At 36.2% G+C, this 19,752-nt stretch overlaps 1 protein-coding gene across 1 annotated transcript in view; it reads right to left on the reverse strand.

The window, feature by feature from the left end:
• TAOK1 (TAO kinase 1) overlaps positions 1-19,752 on the reverse strand; it is a 106,508-nt gene that overhangs the window by 41,699 nt on the left and 45,057 nt on the right. Inside the window, exons 3-7 of the mRNA XM_040243865.1 lie at positions 10,926-10,997; positions 7,594-7,695; positions 6,344-6,389; positions 5,720-5,816; positions 3,641-3,754 (exon numbers count right to left, since the gene is read on the reverse strand). Coding sequence (XP_040099799.1) covers positions 3,641-3,754; positions 5,720-5,816; positions 6,344-6,389; positions 7,594-7,695; positions 10,926-10,997 — 431 coding nt within the window. The remainder of the gene's footprint in view (positions 1-3,640; positions 3,755-5,719; positions 5,817-6,343; positions 6,390-7,593; positions 7,696-10,925; positions 10,998-19,752) is intronic.

Here is a 19,752-nt window from a genome sequence, read left to right on the forward strand (position 1 = left end):
TGGTTTGATCTCCTTGCAGTCCAAGGGACTCTCAAGAGTCTTCTCCAACACCACAGTTCAAAAGCATCAATTCTTCAGTGCTCAGCTTTCTTTATAGTCCAACTCTCACATCCATACATGACTACTGGAAAAACCATAGCTTTGACTAGACAGACCTTTGTTCGCAAAGTAACATCTCTGCTTTTTAATATGCTGTCTAGGTTGGTCATAGCTTTGCTTCCAAGGAGTAAGCGTCTTTTAATTTCATGGCTGCGGTCACCATCTGCAGTGATTTTGGAGCTCAAGAAAATAAAGTCTCTCACTGTTTCTATCATTTCTCCATCGATTTGCCATGGAGTGATGGGACTGGATGTCATTATCTTCATTTTTTGAGTGCCGAGTTTTAAGTCAGCTTTTTCACTCTCCTCTTTCACTTTCATCAAGAGGCTCTTTAGTTCTTCATTTTCTGCCATAAGGATGGTGTCATCTGCATTATCTGAGGTTACTGATATTTCTCCCAGCAATCTTGATTCCAGCTTGTGCTTCATCCAGCCCAGAATTTCTCATGAAATACTCTGCATATAAGTGAAATAAGCAGGGTGACAATATACAGCCTTGACACATTCCTTTCCCCATTTGGAACCAGTCCGTTGTTCCAGGTCCAGTTCTAACTGTTGCTTCTTAACCTGCATACAGATTTCTCAGGAGGTGGGTCAGGTGATCTGGTATTCCCATCTCTTGAAGAATGTTCTACAGTTTGTTGTGATCCACACAGTCAAAGGCTTTGGCATAATCAATAAAGCAGATGTTTTTCTGGAACTCTCTTGCTTTTTCCATGATTCAGCAGATGTTGGCAATTTGACCTCTGGTTCCTCTGCCTTTTCTAACACCAGCTTGAACATCTGGAAGTTCACAGTTCACATACTGTTGAAGCCTGGCTTGGAGAATTTTGAGCATTACTTTACTAGCATGTGAGATGAGTGCAATTGTGCGGTAGTTGGCACATTCTTTGTCATTGCCTTTCTTAGGGACTGGCATGAAAACTGACCTTGTCCAGTCCTGTGGCCACTGCTGAGTTTCCCAGATTTGCTGGCATATTGAGTGCAGCACTTTCACAGCATCATCTTTTAGGATTTGAAATAGCTCAACTGGAATGCCATTACTTCCACCAGCTTTGATAGTAGTAATGCTTCCTAAGACCCACTTGACTTTGCATTCCAAGATGTCTGGTTCTACGTGAGTGATAACACCATCGTGGTTATCTGGGTCATGAAGATCTTTTTTGTATAGTTCTTCTGTGTATTCTTGCCACCTCTTCTTAATATCTTCTGCTTCTGTAAGGTCCGTACCATTTCTGTCCTTTATTGTGCCCATCTTTGCATGAAATGTTCCCTTAGGATCTCTAATTTTCTTGAAAACATCTCTAGTCTTCCCATTCTATTGTTTTCCTCTATTTCTTTGCACTGATCACTGAAGAAGGCTTTTTAAATCTCTCCTTGCTATTCCTTGGAACTCTGTATTCAAAGGGGATATCTTTCCTTTTCTCCGGTCTTTAACTAGGATCTAATGTTCCCATGATACTTTACCTTTTACTTCGTATGTAATTTGGTATTAAGCACAATTGCTGACTGCGTCAGTAAGATTATTACCAGGTACACTTGTGTATGTGGGTAGCAGGTACCCATGTGCATTTGTGAAAAGAGATATAAATATGAGCTTAGTTCCTGTGTTCCAAATGTACTATAAACAAATTTTAAAATATATTCACTTTATTGTAAACTTTCTATTGTCAATAGCAGGGTATTTCCAATGTGTTCTTTAAGATGTTGAAGTTTAAGAAATTATAGTTAGGAAAAATTAAATGAATAATTTGTTCTTTATTGCAGAACATCTGAGGGTCTTTTTAATATTTAATATACTGATGTGTAAAGAGGGGAACTAAGAAATATCATTCACTCACAGAACCCTTTTTTATAGAGAAGAGGACACTCTATCTAAACTAGGGTTTTACATAAGAAATTTTTGGTCATCTAGAGTAGTGGTCTTCAAATTTTTTAATTCATTATTTACCTTCAGTTAATTTATAAAACTTATGTATCCCTTGCACATTTTTGAATTGATATATAAATTTTATAAATAGTTGCAAAGGATATAATGCACAGTATATGTCCACACATACACAGAGTATATATGCTTTAAAGATACTCAAAACTTGGGGTTGCAGAATTAGTTCACCCAATTTGTTAAAAACACTGCTGTGTAATATAATTAGCAAAGGCAGTCTTCATGGTCATATCAATCAGTTAAACCAGAATCACTTTGTGCCAGAAAATATGAATTCAATGCAAATAACATGTTAATGCATCCCCTTGACAACCATGTCACAGTTATAAATTCTACACTAGAAAAAGAGAAGGGAAGGAGGATATCTGGGGAGAAAGAAAAAGCAAGGGGTAAAAGGAACAGAAGAGAGATGACTGGAAAGGTACAAGGACTTGCCAAGAGTTTGTGTCCTGACTCTTCAATATATCTGACAGATCCTATATGTTCTCAAATTGTTTCTCTGGTGTTACTCTGAGGCTTTGACATTCCAGAGCAATGAATCATTACAATATTCAGGATGGGTCAGAAGCCTTTCTTTTATAAAGCAGAAGGGAGATTTGAAAGGCAGGTGAAAAGATGACATAGTGGGCCTAAGACACCACTTTCAATATACAGAGAGAAAGAGGATACATTTGAAAGCTGAAGATCTGGAAAAGACTCTTAGAGTCCCTTGGACCGCAAGGAGATTAAATCAGTCAATCCTAAAGGAAATCAACACTGAATATTCATTGGAAGGACTGATGCTGAAGCTCCAATGCTTTGGCCACCTTACGTGAAGATCCAACTCATTAGACCTTGAGGCTGGGAAAGACTGAAGGAGACGGAGCAGCAGCATGAGATGGTTAGATAGCATCACCAACTCAGTGGACATGAATGTGAGCAAACTCCAGGAGATAATGGGGGACAGGGGAGCCCAGCGTGCTGCAGTCCATGGGGTTGCAAAGAGTCGGACACGACATAGCAACTGAGTGACAAACTTAGATGATGTCTAGAATTTCTTTCAAACTTAGGGGAGAGAGGGAGAGAGGGAGAGGTAAATGCATAGGGCAGGACAGACCATGTGATAATATTGTTGGGCTGAGTGACCGGTAGGTAAGGGTTCGTTATACTTCTGCCAAGTGTTATGTATCTTTAAAATTCTCCATAATAAAAATAAAAACAAAAAAACTCCAGAGAACTCCAAGTCCACTACCAGTCTTCAGGTATTCTTAGTATGAAGATCAATGATATACAGTAAACATAAATGTAAAGAAAATACAAAAATTTCCACTTAGCATTTCTAGCTTCTCCCCACTTGAATTTTTATTAAATGTCCCCACACCCAACATGATGCAAATAACAGAAAAGAATGTAGAAAGAGGCAAATTTTAAAAATTGGGGGATGTAAAGGGAGCACGCCAAATCTGTATTTGAAACTAACTATAATATTTAAAGTTAAAATGTCAAAATAACATTTTATTTTCAGGAAAAAGATAAGATATCTTAAAAAATGCACAACCATATACAACCACACACAATTTCAATTATGAGGATCAAATTCAGATAAGATTATTCTTACCAATATGGCGTTCCTACAAAAGAATTGGCAGGAGATGCCATGGAAGCAGATCCAAAGTCAGCAAGTTTCACCTGGCCTGGCTCTGTCAGAAGGATATTTCCTGCTTTGATATCTCTGAGTTTAAGGAACACAAAAAATTATTTCTCTTTCCGTCACTGGATTGTGTAAAACCATGATAAAAATAAAATAAAAATTCATAAAATAGAAAAGGAGAAATCAAGATAATTAAGTCCTAGGATAATCTCTCAATTGGGGTAGAATTAAGATCTAAAATAGAAAACAAAAAATACAAAATTCATACTTAGTAACAATTTTGTAAAAGAGGCAAAACAGCAATAAAAGACAGAAATTCAGGTGATTAAAGTGTAAAGTCTGTAATTTGAGGTCCTGTTTATTGGTACAAGTATGGTTTTAAGTGGCTTTAAAAATTAAATTTAAATAGCTGACCACTCCTTTACAACAGTAAGATTTCTAAGCAGTCTACTTAATGTAAAAGAAAAAAAAAAGAAAAGCATTTCAGGTCCCCAATCATTTCCAAACCTTACGATAGTTTTCCTAACTAAATATGAAATGAAAACAAAGATTTGGATAATGTAATATCCATGACTGTAGAAAATTATGGATATTTATAAAATGGGACTGTAAGTCCAATGAGCACCATAACATACAATTATCCTTTCAAAAACAGAAAAACTAAGTTCTTAGGCACTTACTATAGTACAGTTCTTACCACAGTACTGTAGCAAACATAAATTAAACTATGTTCCTTCCATTCATTTCTTTTTTTAAATGAAGGGGTACTTTAGGGAATCTCTGGTGGTCTAGTGGGTAGAACTTGGCGCTTTCACTGCTGTGAGCCCAGGTTCTACTCCTGGAGGGGAACTAAGATCCCACAAGCCGTCAAGTGCAAAGAAGTTAGGTTATAATTCCAAATCTTCTATTCACTTATTTACTAGTATGGAAATTTCTCCTGGACCTTACTCTAGGACCTGATGCTACTATAAAGTTTAACATGTATTCCCTGCTTCACATATATAATCAAAACATGCTAATTTTCTTCTAAAATAAGCAAAACTAATATCAACGCTAAAAATGCATTATAGAATTGCTTAAAGTTACTATTCATTATCAAGGATCTTTGAGAATTAATACTCAGAAGCATAAAAAGTATTAAGTATCTTTTATTTCTCCATAGCATGGAATGAATGGAATAAATTTGGCATTATCACACACCAGGAATTCTGAAGATTTAGGTTTAGTTCTAGTCTAAATCCATCTGGCTTTGTAAACTTTGAGAAATTAGTCACAAATTGGGAGTAACCCTTATTGTCCTTTCCATTCCCCAAATTAAATGACTCCACAGTTAAATTTCTACCACAAATCTATAAAGCGTACATACAGGCAATATCTAAGAGATATTAAGGTTTGATTCCAGACTATCCTTACAAAGCGAGTATGCAATAAAGCAAGTCATGTGAATTTTCTGGCCTCTCAGTGCATATAACAGTTATGTTTACACTACAGTGTAGGCTCCTTAGTGTGCAATAGCCTTACTTTAAAAAACAATGTACATAACTTAATTTTAAAATATTTTACTGCTAAAAAATGCCCTAACAATCATAATGGTAACATCAACGATCACTGATCACAGATCACCATAACAAAAAGGATGAAAAGGTTTGAAATAGTGTGAGAATTATCAAAATGTGACAGAAATATAAAGTGAGCAAATGCTGTTGGAAAAATGACACTGAAAGACTTGCTTGACACAAGATTGCTACAGACTTTCAATTTGTAAAAACAAAATATCTGTGAAGTGAAATAAAGCAAAGCACAATAAAATGTATGCCTGTACTTCAGAAGGTCTGGCATCATGTATAGACAAAGATAAAAGTTATCTTAAACAGAGATCAAGTGTACCAGTATGTTGTTCTTAACATGGACAATCTAAAAAATGAGTTTAGAAGAAATGCTTTTATTTGGCTATAACCAACAAAATTTCAGGGTTAGTAAGTTTCAGGGTTGGTAAATGCAACAAGTCATTGCTTATTAGTATATAATAATTTTCAAAGTACTTACCTATGGATCATGGTATGAGAATGTAAATAGGCTAATCCCTGGAGAGCACCATGTGTAATTGCTGCTATTTCCACTTCTTGTAATGGCTTTTTGTGAACTTAAAAAAAAGTTATTTGAAAATACTTTTTATTTTTGTTTAAAGATAAATATGCATACCTATTATATAGGGCAATTTTTACAAACTAACACTGTGCAAGAAGGGATATTCTCCCCAAGATAATAAAATAAGCCTACTGAACTTTACAACTAGTATTTGAAGTATAGTTCACAACCAATTTCTGACTAACCTGACAACAAATAAACAATTATTTGGTGACTACAAAAACAAAAATAATAAATGTTCTCCCTTTATTCTCATATACCTTCACTGTGAACAGAAGAACAGATTAAGGTGAATGACAAAGAATACAAAAAAACCTTAAGTCATAATGAGAGAAAAAAATCACCTTTTTTATGCTACTATATAATATTTAATGATGACAGTACGTATTATGCTGAGAACATAGAAAAGTTTAAGATTTTTATTCTTTCTGAAAAATCTGAACATTATTTAAGAAATTTCTCATTGAATTCTCATTTTATCCTGCTAATATTATTTTTTCTTAATAATGAAAGGAAACCTACCTTCTAGTAAATCTGAAGCAGATCCTAAACAATATTCCATTACAAGCTACATGGGAAGAAAAGTTATGAAAGCATTAAAATATATTATTAAAAAGATTCAATTTGAGATTAAATAAATTTACCAAAGAGTTCAAGAAGACAGCTTAAAGCAAAACAAATCCTAGTCACCATTTCCCTTAAAAACATGAATATTTATGTATTTAGTAATTTGTCAAATATGTAAGTAGCGTTAATGGTACATTAATCTTTTATAATACCAACATTCAATTACTTGTACAAGTTGTGTATTTCAGATATAACTACTCTAAAATTATAAAGGAATATACATATGCTGTTACTATTAATCTATAGTATATAGTAGGCAGCAATACTGAAAATTGCTAGGAAGCAAAAAACTGTTCTCTGAAACTATATATACAAAGCTTAGGTTACAGTTAAAGCAAACACAGAGCATCCTGAGCATCTTCTACGTGCCAGGTAAATCCTCACAGCTACCTTATGAGGAAGACCCTATCACTGTGCTTATTTTACAAATGGAGAAACTTGAGAGACAGAGAGGTAATCTCCCCAAAGTCACTTTAAAAAAAAAAAAGGTCAAAGTTTTTCTTTAGCTACAGCCTTGTATTTGAGTACCTCCACGACCACCATCAAAATTAAACTGGATGAAAATGCACCCAAGGTTACAAATCTAAGTTCAGTATACTAAAATGAAAATTAATTGTGACTAATTACTCAAAATAAGGAATCATTCTTATTTAAAGAAAATTTGCCTTTCTCTTAAAAAATACAGTTATTACGCCCACACTGCTACAATATTACTACCATTATCACCTGAATGGTAACAATGGGGCAAAATTAATTCCCACTTCTTATAACAAAGTGTCTCAACTCTCTAACATTAGTATTATTCAGCCAAGGAATCATAACCAGTTTAAATTTCACCAGGACTCATCAGGACTTCACCAAGATCTTTGTGGTTAAATAGATTACATTTATGTCAAAGATATGCATCCTCAAATAACAGAACTGCTTTCATGAATGTCTGATAAACCATTTGAAGAATGATACTACTAAAAATGTCTGAGAACATTTTACTAGGTACATAAAAGCTTAGCTAAATCTCTGCAATAAATTTGCAAAACCTGTATTATCTTCTTTGCCTAGGATTCTAGGAAAAGCTGCTCTTCCTCTCAATAAGAACTAACATTTCAGCCAAGTAAAATTACAGAAAGGGGAAAGAATATACCTACCCATGCTGTGTGCTCACGTAAATAGCAGCCTTTATATTCTATACTGTTGGGATGTTTTATTCTTTGTAGAAACTTGACTTCCTTAATAATATCCTGCCATTTCTGTGGAGAGAAAAAAAAAATGAATAAAGGAAAAAACTATGAACAGCTGCTTTTCCTTAGCAAGTTGTATAAGAAAAAAATAATTATTAGACTAAGACAGGTTATCAAGGACAAACAACTTTACTTGTAATATTTAAATACCAAAATAATAAATCATAAACTTATGTTTATACAGTATATAACTCAATTTACACAACTTATAAAATTATTCCATTCAGGGTAGGACAAATTTTAGTTTTGTAAAACTTACCATCAATGGGTCTTATTAAAATTTTACAACCACACATCAGATATGTTAATGAAAACTATATACCATATTTAGTGATTTTTCTTCAAAAGTTCAACTTCACTTTCTTAATTGTAGCTTTTTGGTGTATAATTTACATAGCACAGAGTTCATCTATTGTGTTTTTGGCTTATGTTGTCTGCCAAACATTAAGGTTTAGTTTGCTTTTTAAATTCAAATGAAGATTTTAAACCCCTAAGTGCACACTTTCTAAAATAAAATATTAGAGAATAATTCATTACTATATGGGAAAGTGGAAACAGTGTCAGACTTTATTTTTTGGGGGCTCCAAAATCACTGCAGATGGTGACTGCAGCCATGAAATTAAAAGACGCTTACTCCTTGGAAGGAAAGTTATAACCAACCTAGATAGCATATTCAAAGGCAGAGACATTACTTTGCCAACAAAGGTCTATCTAGTCAAGGCTATGGTTTTTCCAGTGGTCATGTATGGATGTGAGAGTTGGACTGTGAAGAAGGCTGAGTGCTGAAGAATTGATGCTTTTGAACTGTGGTGTTGGAGAAGACTCTTGAGAGTCCCTTGGACTGCAAGGAGATCCAACCAGTCCATTCTAAAGGAGATTAGTCCTGGGTGTTCATTGGAAGGACTGATGCTCAAGCTGAAACTCCAATACTCTGGCCACCTCATGCGAAGAGTTGACTCACTGGAAAAGACCCTGATGCTGGGAGGGATTGGGGGCAAAAGGAGAAGGGGATGACAGAGGATGAAATGGCTGGACAGCATCACCGACTCAATGGACATGAGTTAGGGTGAACTCTGGGAGTTGGTGATGGACAGGGAGGCCTGGAGTGCTGCAAATATGGGATCACAAAGAGTTGGACACGACTGAGTGATTGAACTGAACTGAACTGATATGGGAAAGTTCAGAGGAAAAAAAAAACAGTATAAAAACATTTTCCTACATATTTTACTAACAGCATTCCTCAATGACACATACCAAGAAATACACATAAACCTTCAGTTATAAGCTACTCCATGACAACCTTAGACACTTAGGCCATGTCCTAAACATAGTTACTCTTAAGAAGCAACCAGAGAACTCTAAGAATACAGGATACTAGGTCCATATCCAGAGACTCCAGAGGTTTGTCAGGTGTAGGATAGGAACTAGGAGTCTATTTTTTGTCCTTGTTTTAGTTTTCAATCTTTATCATTGACTTGGGCCATATTTCCAAAGCCAGGGAAACTAGCATAATAGAAAACTTTAGAAAATGTTTTGTACTAGAATGTAAGACCACGTAATTTCAATGTTATTTCATAAGCCCTCAACAAAATAAAGCAAAATATGTTTTATATAAAAGCAAAATATGTTCACAATGTTTTATATGTGTAAAATATAAATGCTAAACTCAGAAAATGTTTCACAGCTTTTAAATTTCAAATTTGAATGATATTTGACACTTTTAAAACAAAACAAAACCCAGCATTTTTTCAGTGTAAAATAATGTCAAGAAGGACATTATTGTTAGATGAGAAAAGATGACTTCTAAATGAAACTTTTTGTTGTAGGTGTGACTAATCAAACAGATTCCAACACAGTACAAGTACACCTATGAAAGCTATTTCTAAAGTTGTGTTACAGAATGGAAAATAAAAGAGAGTAACCGTGTAAGAAATTGAGTTTTTTAGGTATCAAAATGATGGAACAGTAATATAATAGTGTTATTGTACTCATAGTATGATCACCATGAAAACAAGATTTATCATAAAATGAAATTCCAAACAAGTAGAAAACAAAAGTCTTTAAAAGTTAAAGACTGATCCAGCAATTTCAACTCTGATCAAACACCTAAAAGTTTGTACAGAAACTAAGGACTCAAAAAAAGTATCTGCATAACCTATGTTTATAGTGGCATTATTCACAATAACAAGGCAGCAACAGAAACCTAAGCATTCACTTACAGATGAATGGATGGATAAACAAAATGTGGTATTTTACACACACACACGCATACACACACACACACACACAGGAATATCACTCAGCTTTAAAAAGGATGGAAATTTCGATACATACCACAACATGGATAAACTCTGAGAATATTATGTTAAGTAAAATGAGCCAGTCACAAAAGGACAAATGCATGATTTCACTTACATGAGATACTTAGTCAAATTCATACAGACAGAAAGTACAATAGTGATTTCCAGGGGCTGAGGGCAGGAGGGAATGGGGAGTTGCTGTTTACTGGGCAAAGAATTTTAGTCTTTTAAGATGAAAAAGAGCTCTGTAGATGAATGGTGCTGATGGATACAAAACAATATGAATGTCCTTAATGCCAGTGAACTGAATACTTGAAAATGATTACAATGGTAAATGTGATATATGTATTTTACCACAGTTAAAAATAATTATGTTGAAAAATTAAAGACTTACAGATCCCAGTTTTTAAAAACAGACTATATTCCACAAAATAAATTCATGCAATTAAATAAATATACTGAAAAGCACTAATCATAATATTAATGAACTAAAGTATACTCAGCATAGTATTAATAATTGTATTTAAAATTTTTTTCAGACTAGTTTTTTAAAATCGGCCCTTAATTTCCAAATCATTAAAAAAAATTACATCCAATATAATTTACTATTAAATGCATCATATTCTAGTTTACTCCTTTAGAAACTGATAATCCTTTGATGGTAGAATAATATATAATACCACAGTTAAAAAAAATTAGAAACTGGGGCAAGTTGGGAAGCTTCTAAGATACCAATAATGTGCTGATAATGGGCTCTAGGTACAAGTTAAATGGGTACACTCAGTTTGTGAAAAAAAAAAAAAAGACTGAGATATACTCTTAAAATTTATATGTACTTTCAGGTATGTTATACTTTTAGAAAAAAGTTCAAAATATCCTCAATTAAAAATAGCGTGTCTTTTTCTAGCATGTGAATAAGAATGTAAATATTTCACTTACCTCAGTGGACTGCTTTCCACTGTAAGACATTTTCTTGATAGCCACCACTTCATTGGTGCGCACATCTCGGGCCTTAAAAAAAACAAAGAAAGGATTATTGTAAAAATCAACAATCTGGGCAATAATTTCTTCGAGAATAAAAGCATTTATAAGCTACCTGTCAAAAAGGACATCAAAACTGACTTTGAAGAACACTAAAAACACCACCAATAACCATATAGTGAAACTTATCAAATCATCCAGGAGCTGGTACTTTGGAAAGAAATATAAAGCAGGGTTTAACTTTCAGAGATCTAGTTAAGGAAAAAACAGAAATTTGAAAGCACTATAACAAAGAGACAACATGAGACTAGTATATATACATACAAGCCTATGCTAATCAATTTTTAAATTGCAATGAAATGGACACTTTTCTAGGAAGGAATAAATTACTACAACTGATCTAAAGAAGAAAATATGAGTAAAAGAAACAATGGTGCCAGACTGAAAAGAACATCAATCAACTATCTTTAAAGTACTCTTCAGTGGGGAATTTCTTGGCGGTCCAGTGGTTAGACTCTGTACTTTCACTGTGGAAGGTGTGGGTTTGATCCCTGAAGTCCATGGAATTTTCCAGGCCAGAATACTGGAGTGGGTAGCCTTTCCCTTCTCCAGGGGATCTTCCCAACCCAGGGATCAAACCCAGGTCTCCCACATTGCAGGCAGATTCTCTACCAGCTCATCCACAAAGGAAGCCCAAGAATCATGGAGTCTATCCCTTCTCCAGTGTATCTTTCCAACCCTGGAATTGAACCAGGGTCTCCTGCATTGCAGGTGGATTCTTTACCAACTGAGCTATCAGGGAAGCCCAAATAAAGACAAGAAAACTCTAGAAAATTTTAAAATATAGAGCATTAGAATTTTTCATTTGGATAAAATATACTATAATTACAGAAATGCAAAAGATTGTTACTAGAAAAAATTTCATAATTTACCACATTTTTGTAAAGGGGGAAATATATAAGCACTTCATAAATGCTGAAAATGCAGAAAGGGCCCCCTCTGAATGTATTCAAATGCAAAAATGGCCACACTCTTAGAAAACACAGATTAGAAATGTAGATTCTTAATAGGATGAAAATGAAAGTCGCTCAGTAGTGTCCAATTCTTTGCAACCCCATGGACTATACACAGTCCATGGAATTCTCTAAGCCAGAATACTGGAGTGGGTAGCCTTTCCCTTCTCCAGGGGATCTTCCCAACTCAGGAATCAAACCCAGGTCTCCCACATTGCAGGCGGATTTTTTACCAGCTGAGCCACAAGGGAAGCCCAAGAATACTGGAGTGGGTAGCCTATTCCTTCTCCAGGGGATCTTCCCCACCTAGGAATTGAACCAGGGTCTTCTGCATCACAGGAAGATTCTTTACCAACTAAGCTACCAGGGAAGCCCTTTCTTAACATGATAAACCACCTCTATTGTAAACAACTATTAATCAGGCTTAAGACAAGAAAGACTGCTAAAATGCTATTACAATTATTTAATAGTGCTAAAGTCAGTCTGAAAAAAAGTAACAAAATGTAACAGGAAAGAACTAGACTTTCCAATTTCTATCTAACTAGAAAAGAAAAAGCCAAACTCCTATGTGTTAAAAAATTGTAATCTATATATTAAGACGGTACATGAGAATAGCTGCAAAATAATTAAAAGTATCAGAACCATCTCAAAACATTTTTTGGAAGAACGCATCTTCAATTCAGATTTTAAGGAGTTCCCAAAGATAAAACTTCTAAATTATTTTATGGTGATGGCTGGTAAACTCATGTTTACTGATAATGATTGAAATGCACACATAAAATCGGTGAACTTATGGTATATAATTTATACTTAAAAAAAGACAGCACATCTGTAAATTATATCTCAAGAATGGCCTGAAAAAAAAGACTCTGTTAAGTGGGCCCTGGGAAATTTAATCACATTCCAATTTCAATTACCAGTAAATTGGTTAGGAAACTGGCACCGCTTATTGTAATGGGTGAATCAGATCTATCCACAGAAGCTCTGGCTTGAATATATAATACATTTATTTTTCCAAAATATTCTTTGCTTATCTACGAACCTCTTTATTTTAATCAACATTTCTAAACAGCTATATTTCTTTCTTTTGTAACAGCTGAGATATACTTTATATACCATACAATTTTGGCATTTAGAATATTCACAGATACATGCAACCAACACTAAGTCAATTTTAGAACTTTCATCACCTCAAAAAGAAAGTCCAAATTGTTCATTTAGAAATAGTTAAAATGGTAAATGCTGTGTGTATTATACAATAAAAATCTTCTCCGTTAACAAAAGAAGATAGAAACTCCATACCCTTTAGCTAACACCCTCCTGTCCCTTTTCTCTGCCCATGCAATGCCAAGCAACAACTAATCTACTTTTCTGTCTCTCTAGAGATTTGCCCTTTCTGGACACTTCATATAAATGAAACCAGGTAATATGTCTTTTGTGACTGACTCTTTTCAAGATTCATGACTAATGATACCGAGCATCTTTTCATGCGCTTCTTGGCTATTAATACATCTTTCTTGGAGAAATGTCAATTCATTTTTAAATTAGATTGTTTTTTGATTGATTTAGAAGAGTTCTTTACATATTCTAGACACAAGTCCCTTATCAGATTATGGATATATGATTTACAATTTTTCTGCTCCTATTCTGTAGGCTGTCTTTTCACTACTTTTCCTTTGCCTAGCCCTGTATTTTCTTTTAAGAATTTTACAGTTCTGTGACATTCAGGTCTTTGGTCCATTTTGAGCTAATTTTTCTATACTACAAGGTATGTGTGAGGTGTGTGCATGTTTGTGTTCAGTTGCTTCAGTTGTGCCCAACTTTTTGTGATCCCATGGACTGTAGCCCACCAGGCTCCTCTGTCCATGAGGTTCCCCAAGCAAGAATACTGGAGTAGCTTGCCATTTCCTTCTCCAGGGGATCTTCCTGACCCAGAGACTGAATCATCTCTCTGGGTCTCCTGCACTGGCAGGCAGGTTCTTTACCACTAGTACCTCCGGGGAAGCCCAGGCTACTCTCCAGTTGAGGTGCACAGGCTTCTCATTGCAATGGCTTCTCCTGTGTTGTGGAGCACAGGCTCTAGGCACACGGGCTACAGCAGCTGCTGCATGTGGGCTGAGTAACTGCAGCTCACCGGCCTAGTTGCTTGGTGGCATGTGGGATCTTCTGGGACCAGGGATCAAACTGGTGTCCCCCTGCATTGCAAGGTGGTCTCTTAACCACTGGACCACCAGGGAAGCCATAAACTGCTACACTTTTAATTGGCCAAAGCTTAATTTAAAAGTGGGTACACTAAATACAATGTTATTCTGGATTGGATTCTAGAACAGAGAAGAGACAAACCAGGAAATCTGGAAAAACTCAGGATACCAGTTCAATCCCTGGTTGGGTAACTAAGATCTCACATGCCATGGGGCAACTAAGCCCACATGCCACAGCTAGAAAGAAGCCTGCACTGTGCAACAAAAGATCCCACAGGCTACAACAAACACCTAATGCAGCCAAAAGTAAAAAAGAATTCTTTAAATAATAAAAATAAAACCCTACATAATAAAGAAAACATAAAATAACACATTATAAAATAATTACATTCATTTTATTGATATAAATAATATGTATTATGAATAAATAATACATGTTAAATTAAAACATGACTATTAATAAAATCCAAACATAGGTAATGATAGAATTCAAATTAAATGACCAAGTTAAAACGAGAAAGGACTTTTATTTATTCGTGTTTTTAAAGAGCAAAATACAAAAATATTAAATGTTCGTAAACATGTTTTCCTTCCCTTCAGGATCACATATCTTGCTTACTTATCATGTCTTCCTCTAACCTAGAACAATTTCACAACCCTTCTTTGTCTTTCATGATACTGGCATTTTTGAAGAATATACAGTGGTATTTTTAGAGAATATAACTAAACTTGTGCTTGTCTGACAGTTTTTCAAGATTAGATTCTGATTATACGCCCCTGGCCAGAACACTAGAAGAATACTGTGCCCTTCCCAGGGTATCTTATCTGGAGATATACAATGTGTTCATTTCTCACTGGTATTACCAATTTTACTCACCCTCTAAAGGCATTGTCTCTGGTTTTCCAATGTGTATAGTTAAAGTTACCATTTCCTATCTTGTATCTAACAAGTAATCTGTGCAGAGATACTTTAAAACCATGTAAACATCTTGCTCTCAAAATCTTCCCTTAGATTTAGCAAACACTGAGGCCCCAAACAAAATGATAGTTCACTATGATGATAACAAAATGCTGATTCCCTCCCATAAACACCTATGCCATTCCTTTCACATGTATCAGTCAGGCATTCTATTTTAAGGAAAAGCTCTCCCTTTTCATCCATCCATCCTTCTCTATCATGGAAATTATGAATTCCCTTTTTATTAAATGGGTATAATTCACTACTATCTTTATACTGATGTTCAAGTTCTTTCAGATTTGGCCCTCCAAGCTGGCTCCATGTTCTTTCTGACAGGCCCCAGTTTCTTTTCTTTTTTTTAAAAGCACTTTTTAGCTTTCTGATACAGGGTCTTCTAAGGCTTATCTTTTTTGTTCCCTCCCTGCAAGAAAATGATACATTTCTCCAGAAAGCCTAGATGTGAGTTGACTTTGGGGGGAAATGGATGCATGTATATGTTTGGCTGAATTGCTCTGCTGTGCAGCTAAAACTATCACAATATTAATTGGCTACACTTAAAGCTCAACATTCAGAAAACAAAGATCATGACATCTGGTCCCATCACTTCATGGGAAATAGATGGGGAAAGTGTCAGACTTTATTTTGGGGGGCTCCAAAATCACTGCAGATGGTGACTGCAGTCATGAAATTAAAAGACACTTACTTTTTGGAAGAAAAGTTATGACCAACCTAGATAGCATATTCAAAAGCAGAGACATTACTTTGCCAACAAAGATCCGTCTAGTCAAGGCTATGGTTTTTCCAGTGGTTGTGTATGGATGTGAGAGTTGGACTGTGAAGAAAGCTGAAAGCCAAAGAATTTATGCTTTTGAACTGTGGTGTTGGAGAAGACTCTTGAGAGTCCCTTGGACTGCAAGGAGATCCAACCAGTTCATTCTAAAGGAGATCGGCCCTGGGTGTTCTTTGGAAGGAATGATGCTCAAGCTGAAACTCCAATACTTTGGCCACCTCATGGGAAGAGCTGACTCATTGGAAAAGACTGTGATGCTGGAAGGGATTGGGGGCAGGAAGAGAAGGGGACGGCAGAGGATGAGATGGCTGAATGGTATCACTGACTCGATGGACATGAATCTGAGTGAACTCCGGGAGTTGGTGATGGACAGGGAGGCCTGGCATGCTGCGATTCATGGGGTCGCAAAGAGTCGGACACAGCTGAGCGACTGAACTGAACTGAACTGATACTCCAATATAAGATGAAACGTTAAAAAAAAAACCTACATGTGGAAGAAGTCTTACAGAATATCTACTGAACACTGGCAGAAGAGTTCATACAAAACAAACAAAAAAAGATCTCATACAACCAAAGCTGCAAGAATGATCACCATGTAACAAGGTAGGGTGAATTAAAAAAAAAAAAAAAGGAATTGGGACAGGACTTGTGCCCCTGGTGGTGAGCTATAAAGAACAAAGTTCCTTCAGTCTGGGAATCCCCTTCACTTCTTTGGAGATGGGCTGGGACAGACAGTGAGCTTCACAGGCTCAGAGAGAGTCCAGCAACCAGCCTGCGGGAGACAGGGCACCAGCACCGACGGTCCTGGCCACCTCCCTTTACTCCCCACCCCAAAATGCACATCTGGGCCACAACAGAAGTCACAAAGGTCTGTCTAGTCAAAGCTATGGTTTTTCCAGTAGTCATGTATGGATGTGCGAGTTGAACCATAAAGCTGAGTGCCAAAGAATTGATGTTTTTGGACTGTGGTGTTGGAGAAGGCTCTTGAGAGTCTCTTGGACTGCAAAGAAATCAAACCAGTCAATCCTAAAGGAAATCAACCCTGAATATTCATTGGAAGGACTCATGCTGATGCTGAAGCACTTTGGCCACCTGATGCAAAGAGCTGACTCCTTCAAAAAGACCCTGATACTGGCAAAGACTGAGGCAGGAGGAGAAGGGGGTGACAGAGGAAGAGATGGTTGGATGGCATCACTGACTCAATGGACATGAGTTTGAGCAAATTCCAGGAGATAGTGAAGGACAGGGAAGTCTGGCATGCTGAAATCCATAGGGTCGCAAAGAGTTGGACATAACTGAGGGACCAAACGCAAGTTAACACACCTGTAAAGGGACAGGTGGGGCCCTACCACAGCAGCCTCATTTTCTAGGAGCTCACAGTAGATGTGGCCCCACCTCTATGAGCTCAACACTGGTGGATTCACACTGCTACTGGTGGCTTTGTAAGCTCAGTGTCTGGGGGCATTACGGGGGATTACTGGTGCTTCCAAAGATGGGGAGGTCCAGTATTGGCAACTGTGGGATTTGAGGGCACAGGCACACAGAGGCAGAGCCTGGGTCTGGACTGATTCTGTAGCCCCCATGGCAGGTCCAGGTGCCTGATTGTGGTGGATCTGCCCTATTGGTTTTGTAAGCATAGAACCTGAGGGATATCCAGGGTGATGGCCTGTATTCCTCAGTTGAGGTGGGGGCAAGGGTAGTGACAACTACAGTGTACTTTGTGAGTGTACAGAGCAAGTGACAGGCAGCACCACAGAGCCCACTTCCTGGTGGACAGCTTCTGTGGAGGAAGACACAGTGGCTGCACTCCCAGTGGAAGCACCCTATTCCCACCTACCTCATACCACAGCTCAGAAACCAATATGGGGGCTTCCACTGCAATAACTGGGGAGCAGACCTTATCTCCAATAGGGCTGTGACAATTAGAGAGCAAATAGGAGGCCCTGCTCAACATCTAGTGCACTCACTATCAAGACGATAAAAGTCACCACACACAGAAGAAAGACGTGGTAGGCATCTGTATTAAAAACAGTCCTTGGACCAAAAATATCAGACTCACAAAGGCTACATAAGGATGCTCTCACATAATGAAAAGGAAAAAGAAACAGTATGTGAGCATTAGCCAAAGACACCTATCAATAATATCAAAAGTAGATTTTTAAAGAAAAAAATACTATAAAAGGCAAAGAGTGAAATCTTAATGGTAACGGGACAATTCAACAAGGTACAGTATTTCTAAATTTGTATATTTCTAGTAACAGATTAGAAATGTATAAAGTAAAACAAGATAGAGCTAAAAGGCAAAATAGATATCAGCGGAGATTTTGAAACACCTCTTTCAGTTACTGACACAATACACAAAAACAAACTAGTAAAATCAAAAGACTCAAAAGATCTGAAGACTATAACCTACAAATATTAGCTATTTGACATACATAGATCATCACACCAACAAAATTTTCCAGTGTACACACTAGAAGAAAATAATCACAAAAGATATATTGACTGATCAAGCAACCCAGATACACAAGGAAATCCTGAAAACTCAATTAAAAAAGAAAAACCTATTTTCAAAAAATGGATGAAATATTTGAACAGATACTTCCAAAGACATGTGAATGGCCATTAAGCCTATGAAAGAGAGCCCAACATCACCAATCATTAGGGAAATACACATTAAAACCTAACTAAAATACCATTATACACCCATCAAATTAACTCCAAATGACCATCAACATCTAATGCTGGCAAGGATACATACACTGCAAATGTGAGTTTAAACTTTCGACTTAGTGAAAAAAGTCTGGCAATTGGCCATAAAACTAAATATACACCTTCAACAAATCTTGGGTAATTACTTAGAAGAAATGAAAAATTGGGTCCACAAAAAGACTTATGTGGACTTTTGTAAATAAAAAATCTTTAAATTAAAAAATGTTATTAAAAACAAAGAAGGATATCATGCATTAATAAAGGTTCAATACATCAAGAAGATACAACAATTGTAAAGATTCACACACCTATGGACAGATCATTATGTATAGACAGTTCTACAATAACAATTGGAGACTTCAACTGTTATTTAGTCACTAAGTCATGTCCAACTCTTTTGCTACCCCATGGACTATAGCCCATCCAGGTTCCAGACAAGCATTCTGGAGTGCGTTGCCATTTCCTTCTCTAAAAGATCTGCTCAACTCAGGGATCAAACCCACATCTCCTGCATTGGCAGGCAGATTCTTTACCACTCAACCACCTGGGAAGCCCTGAAAACTTCAATATTCGAAAGGAGAGGACAACCAGACAGAAAATAAGTAAGGAAATAGAGGACTTAACATAATAAACCAACTAGATTTATAGAATGCACACTCTTCTCAAGTGCACATGGGATACTTCTCAGAATAGACCGTGCTGTGCCAAAAATCAAGTCTCAACTGATTTTAAAAGACAGGTAGCATCCAAAGTATCTTCTCTGACCTCAACAGGATTAAATCAGAAATCAATAACAAAAAAAGGAAAAAAAGGAAAATTGACAAGACGTAAAAATTAAACAGCACACTTTTAAATCAGTGTACCAAAGAAGTCATAAGGCATGTTAGAAATACTGAGAGTTGAATGAGTAAAAAAATACAACACATCAAAACTTATGGAACCAAGTGAAAGAAGTGCTCAGGACGATATACATTCATTCCCATTTTTTAATAAGCCAAGAAACTCCATAACTAAAACTACTCTCATATTATATATACAAAGCAATACAAGTGACTATAAAGTGGACTATGGCTTGTCTCTTTATATTATTATTTTTTATTTTTCCATGACT

This window comes from Oryx dammah, unplaced genomic scaffold (genome assembly GCF_014754425.2).
Source record: "Oryx dammah isolate SB20612 unplaced genomic scaffold, SCBI_Odam_1.1 HiC_scaffold_8, whole genome shotgun sequence".
NCBI lineage: Eukaryota > Metazoa > Chordata > Mammalia > Artiodactyla > Bovidae > Oryx > Oryx dammah.